A 6,763-nucleotide genomic window follows, 5' to 3' on the forward strand; every position below is an offset into this window, starting at 1 on the left:
ACCTGAAGGAATGCATATCACTGAAAATCAGCAATTCAAAGCGTTTTTGTTTAGCATTTTTTTATTGAGGAAAATTCACTTAATATAAAATTAACCATTAACCCTTTTAAAGTGTAAATTTTAGTGCCATTTAGTACATGAACAATACTGTGCAGCCATCATTCCCTCTAGTTCCAGGACACTTTCGTCAGCCCAAAAGGAAACCCTCTATCCATTAAGCAGTCACCTCCCATCCCCCCCAGCCCCTGACAACCACCATCCTGATTTCTGTCTCTATGAATTTACCTATTCTGGACAGTTCATATCAATGGAATTATAGAGTATGTGGCTTTTTGTGTCTGGCTTCTTTCGTTCAGCATAATGTTCTAAAGGTTCATCCACGGTGTGGCAGGTGTCTGTACTTCATTGCTTTTAATGGCTCAATAATATTCCATATATATTATTGGATAAAATGTGGATAGACCACATTTGGTTTATCCATTCATTAGTTGATGGGCATTTGATTTGTTTCTACCTTTTGATTATTGTGAATAATGCTGCTGCTATGAACATTTGTGCGTAAGTATTTGTTTGAACACCTGTTTTCAATTCTTTGGGGTGTATACCTAGAAATTGGTGGGTCATATGGTAATTTTATGTTTAACTTTTGATATTTTTTTAATCTCATGATTTTTCCCTGTGTCAGTATACATATGACCAATCTGTTTGTTAATTCCTTTTTGAAAGGGAATAAAGTCCAAGATCTTGAAAAACCCTTGATCTTGAATATATTTTAGACCTTAAATATATTCACATAAATATTTGCCACATTACTTTAAAAACTTAAATGAAATTTAAATTATCTGCTTCTGATTTAATATGCTAATTTCCAATGGGACTAAAATAAATGCTATAATTAAATCAAAACATTTTAATATATGTTTATTGCTTTCTAAGTAGATACTATATTGTTACATTACCAAAAGATCTGTACTTAAAGAATAAACACATACTTGTTTATACATTTAAAACAAATGAAAATATTTCTACTTACCCACATATAATATATTGCTTGTGTTTTACTATTGCTCACCAATTCTTTATTATTTGTTGGATTAAAAGTAAGGTAGCTCTGAAATATAAAGTATGAAAATATGTTACATTATAATACATTTTCTGTTTCTCTCTGGTTAAGCTGAATGTTAAAGTTAAATTATTTTATTTTATTTATTTATTTATTTTTTGCAGTACGAGGGCCTCTCACTTTTGTGGCCTCTCCTGTTGCGGAGCACAGGCTCCAGACGCGCAGGCTCAGTGGCCATGGCTCACGGGCCCAGCCGCTCCGCGGCACGTGGGATCTTCCCAGACCGGGGCACGAACCCATGTCCCCTGCATCGACAGGCGGACTCTCAACAACTGCGCCACCAGGGAAGCCCTAAATAATATCTTTAATTAAATAACTGAGTAGGAATATAAAACAGAAAAGTCATGGGGGATTTCCCTGGTGGTCCAGTGGTTAAGACTCCACACTTCCACTGCAGGGAGCACAGGTTCAGTCCCTGGTCAGGGAACTAAGATCCCACATGCCTCGTGGCATGGTCAAAATAACAAAAACAAACAAACAAAACAAAAAAACAAGAAAAAAAAGACATGGCATTTTGTAAGCAATAGGAATATAATTTAAATACTGAGTGTTAAAATTAATGGTCTCAAACGTGTTTCCTTTCTTATTTAGTCTTATTTATTATAATTCATCATCTATAAATTGGAGCAAGCAAAAGTAAACTAGTATATTCACCAATAACCTTTATTCTGTGTCCTTTTGGACAAAGACTGCTGTGTATTCATTTCTAAATTTAACAGGGCCACAAGGGAACTTGGAATGAATGCAAAATATTGGAAGGGGGTTCTGATTCCTGCCAAGATGGTGTGTAGCATGGGTTGCCTGGCTCCCTCCCCAAAAATCAACCCTGCAGACACTATAGAAGTGAAGGAAACCTGAAATGCAGAAACTAAGTAACAAGTGAGAAATCCCTGGGGAGACAAGGCATAAGTCTTGAAATGATATATGCATGGGAGGCGGGCAGCTGCAGCCTGACATGGAGGGCTGCAGGAGACAGATGAGAGATGGGTTGGAGAAATGCTTCGTTTGGTTTTTAAAGATTTTTTTGGATGTGGACCATTTTTAAAGTCTTTATTGAATTTCTTACAATATTGCTTCTGTTTTACATTCTGGTTTGTTGGCACTGAGGCATGTGGGATCTTAGCTCCCCAACCAGGTACCAAACCCGCACTCCCTGCATTGGAAGGTGAAGTCTTAACCACTGGACTGCCAGGTAAGTCCCAAGAAATATATTTTTTTCTTTGATTTTTTTTTCATCTTTATTGGAGTATAATTGCTTTACAATGTCCTGTTAGTTTCTGCTGTATAACAAAGTGAATCAATGATATGCATACATATATCCCCATATCCCCTCCCTCTTGCGTCTCCCTCCCACCCGCCCTATCCCACCCCTCTAGGTGGTCACAAAGCACCAAGCTGATCTCCCTGTGCGATGCAGCTGCTTCCCACTAGCTATCTATTTTACATTTGGTAGTGTATATATGTCCATGCCACTCTCTCACTTCATCCCAGCTTACCCTTTCCACTCCCCGTGTCCTCAAGTCCATTCTCTACATCTGCGTCTTTATTCCTGTCCTGCTCCTAGGTTCTTCAGAACCATTTTTTTTTAAATCCATATATATATGTTAGCATATGGTATTTGCTTTCTGAGAAATGCTTTTTAAGTTCCATTCCTGCCTCTCCCACCCCATGTCCTATTCCTTGTCTGTTGACTGCTGCCTCATTTCAGGAATGTAAACTACCAATGCCAATGTCAGATGATCAATTTCAGGACAACACAAAGGCCTGGGTGGGGTGAAGAACTGGTGAAAGCAAGTGCGTGGATGAGGCCTCACAAAGGCTGAAAATCAGCCTCAAATCACCTCAATCTCTGATTAGATCGAGGCGACCACTTTGCCAAAGGCCTCTAAGAAGCAAAAGTAAGTCTTCCTTGGAGCAAGTTATTATCAACCTGAGCCTCAAACTATTCCTATGCTTTTTAAAGCACAACATCTAGCATTCAATGAAAAATAACCAGGCATAGGCAAGAGACATGTCCAAATGACTGAAAAACAAGGGAGAAAAGTAATCTACAGAAAGAGACCCCCAGGAGATCCAGGTATTTTTTTAAGGCTGAGTAGTATTCCATTATATATATGTACCACATCTTCTTTATCCATTCATCTGTTGATGGACACTTAGGTTGCTTCCATATCTTGGTAATTGTAAATAATGCTGCTATGAACACTGGGGTGTATGTATCTTTTTGAATTAGTGTTTTTGGGTTTTTTCAGATATATATCCAGGAGTGGAATTGCTAGATCATATGGAAGTTCTATTTTTAGTTTTTTGGGAAACCTCCATATTGTTTTCCACAGTGGCTGCAGCAGTTTACATTCCCACCAACAGTGCACGAGGGTTCCCTTTTCTCCACATCCTCTCCAATATTTGTTATATTGTGGTCATTCTGATAGGCGTGAGGTGATATCTCACTGGGGTTTTAATTTGCCTTTCCCTGATGATCAGCAATCAGATAACTCTATTTTTTTAAAAAATCAAGTGGAACTTCTCAATCTGAAGAAAAAATGGTTTAAAAAACACAAAATGGAAATTGAGTTATTTTTAGTGAGGTGGATGGACCTAGAGTCTGTCATACAGAGTGAAGTAAGTTAGAAAGAGAAAAACAAATACCGTATGCTAACGCATATATATGGAATCTAGAAAAATGGTACTGATGAACCTAGTGGCAGGGCAGGAATAAAGATGTAGATGTACACAATGGACTTGACAACACAGAGGGGGAAGAGGAAGCTGGGACGTAGTGAGAGAGTAGCATCGGCATATATGCACTACCAAATGTAAAATAGATAGCTAGTGGGAAGCTGCTGCACAGCACAGGGAGATCAGCTCGGTGCTTTGCGACGACCTAGAGGGGTGGGATAGGGAGGGTGGGAGGGAGGCTCAACAGGAAGGGGATGGGGGATACTAACACAACATTGTAAAGCAATTATACTCCAATAAAGATGTATTAAAAAAAGTGAATAAAGCATAGGGTGGGAGAAAAATAAAGAATAAAAAACAAAGGACTTCCCTGGTGGCACAGTGGTTAAGAATCCACCTGCCAATGCAGGGGACACGGGTTCAAGTCCTGGTCTGGGAAGATCCCACATGCCGTGAAGCAACTAAGCCCGTGCGCCACAACTACTGAGCCTGTGCTCTAGAGCCCACGAACCACAGCTACTGAGCCCGCATGCCACAACTACTGAACCCTGCGTGCCTAGAGACCATGCTGTGCAACAAGAGAAGCCACTGCGATGAGAAGCCCATGCACCACAATGCAGAGTAGCCCCCGCTTGCCACAACTAGAGAAAGCCCACGCACAGCAAAGAAGACCCAATGCAGCCAAAAATAAAATAAAAATAAAAAATAAATAAATTTATTTAAAAAGAAAAGAATCCGTCTGCTAGTGCAGGTTCCAGCCCTGGTCCAGGAAGATCACACATGCCGTGGAGCAACTAAGCGTGTGCGCCACAACCACAGTGAGCCTGCACTCTATAGCCCACAAGACACAACTACTGAGCCCACGTGCCACAACTACTGAAGCCTGTGCGCCTAGAGCCTGTACTCTGCAACAAGAGAAGCCACCGCGATTAGAAGCCCGTGCACCGCAACAAAGACTAGCACCCACTCGCTGCAACTAGAGAAAGCCCGCACGCAGCAACGAAGACCCACGGCAGCCCAAAAATAATAATAAAAATAAATAAATAGGGCTTCCCTGGTGGCGCAGTGGTTAAGGATTGCCTGCCAATGCAGGGGACACAGGTTTGAGCCTTGGTCCGGGAAGATCCCACATGCCGCAGAGCAACTAAGCCCGTGCGGCACAACTACTGAGACTTCACTCTAGAGTCTGTGAGCCACAACTACTGAAGCCCACGTACCTAGAGCCCGTGCTCCACAACAAGAGAAGTCACCGCAATGAAAAGGCCGTGCACTGCAACGAAGAGTGGCTCCCGGCTCTCCTCAACTAGAGAAAGCCCATGCACAGCAACAGAGACCTAACACAGCCAAAAATAAAAATAAATAAAAATTTTAAAAATAAATAATACATCTTTAAAAAAAATTATGTTGGGTGAAAGAAGCCAGAGCCCTCTACAAAGAGTCTATTTCATAAAATTCATTAAAATATGCAAAGTAACATTAATAAACAGGAGAGTCGATGTTGGGAGATGGATAGAGGGAAGAGATCATACCTTGAAGGCCATAGTGAGGAGTCTGGGTTTTATTCTAAGGACAAGGGAAGGCATTGAAGGATTCTGAGTCAGGGAGTGATATGATATAATCCGTTTTGCTTATTTAAAAAATATCACTCTGGGGCTTCCCTGGTGACGCAGTGGTTGAGAATCTGCCTGCTCATGCAGGGGACACAGGTTCGTGCCCCGGTCCGGGAAGATCCCACATGCCGTGGAGCGGCTGGGCCCGTGAGCCATGACCGCTGAGCCTGAGTGTCCGGAGCCTGTGCTCCGCAACGGGAGAGGCCACAACAGTGAGAGGCCCGCGTACCGCGAAAAAAAAAAAAAATATCACTCTGACTGCTGTGGGGAGATTGGCCAGGGTGCAGCAGAGATCAGCTGGGAGGATGTGGAGGTCATGCAGGCAGAGGTGACTGTGGTCTGGACTAGATGGTGGCAGTGCAGACAGGGAGGAGAGGAAGGAGTCCAGCATCGACCTTGGAAATAAATGGTACTTACAGCCACTGGGATGAGATACCCAAGAAGCAAGCATGGCAAGAAGAGGAAGAGGCAGAAGAAGAGCTCCCAGAACCAAACCCTGAGGAACGCCAAGATTTAGAAGGTGTAAAATGAAAGAAGAAGCCTCAAAGGAACCTGAGAAAGAATGGCCGGGGAGACAGCAGGAGAAGCGTCTTGTGACCCCACTGGGAAGGGTGTGATGAGGGTTCAACAACGTCCATTTGATTTGGGAACACCAGTGACCGTGATAAGCATAGTGCTGGTAGAGCTGTGGGTGGGTGGAGGACAGATGAAAAGAACAGAAATGTCCATCAACAGAGGATGGATAAATAAGTTGTGTGACACTCAAAGAACAAAAAAACTGTACAGCAGTGAAAGTGAATAGGAATTACAGCTCAAGAATCAACATCAGTGAATCTCAGAAACAATGCTGAGCAGATGAAGCAATTAGTCTGATTCCAAACACAGAAAGGTCAAGAACAGGTATAATGAAAGAAGACAGTATTGAAGGACACATACATCACTGGGGAAAAGTATAAAGAAAAGCACAGGCAGGTATAACACAAAATTTGGGATAATGGTTAACTCGGGAGCAAAGCTTGGGATGAGATCGGGGAGGGGAACACAGGGGTTTCTAGGGTTTCGGTAACATTCTATTTCATGATCCAGTGGTGAGCACACAGGTACATTTTATTTTCTTCCTTAAAATGTACACATTTTGCATGTATGCCTTATTTAGCAATAAAGTGTAAAGAAGTCAACTATTTCTTGCAAAAAAAAAAAAAAAAGTAAATGAGACGAGGAAGTAGAGAAAGCAAGTGTGGACAGCGCTTCTGAGAAGTTTCCCTGGGAAGAGGGGCAGAGGGCGTAGCTGGAAGGAGACGTGGGGTCGGAGGAGTTCTCTCAGGACCGGTGGTCCTGAAGCGTGTTTATT

The 6,763-nt window shown here is 42.1% G+C and overlaps 1 protein-coding gene across 2 annotated transcripts in view; it reads right to left on the reverse strand.

Moving 5' to 3' along the window:
• The window catches only part of CFAP251 (cilia and flagella associated protein 251), a 67,089-nt gene that overhangs the window by 41,819 nt on the left and 18,507 nt on the right, over positions 1-6,763 (reverse strand). For both annotated transcript variants that reach the window (XM_024758588.1, XM_024758587.1), the window contains one exon: positions 1,034-1,111. In XM_024758588.1, the coding sequence (XP_024614356.1) occupies positions 1,034-1,111 (78 nt within the window). The remainder of the gene's footprint in view (positions 1-1,033; positions 1,112-6,763) is intronic.

The sequence above is a fragment of the Neophocaena asiaeorientalis genome, unplaced genomic scaffold, assembly GCF_003031525.2.
Source record: "Neophocaena asiaeorientalis asiaeorientalis breed wild unplaced genomic scaffold, Neophocaena_asiaeorientalis_V1.1 scaffold77, whole genome shotgun sequence".
Lineage (NCBI taxonomy): Eukaryota > Metazoa > Chordata > Mammalia > Artiodactyla > Phocoenidae > Neophocaena > Neophocaena asiaeorientalis.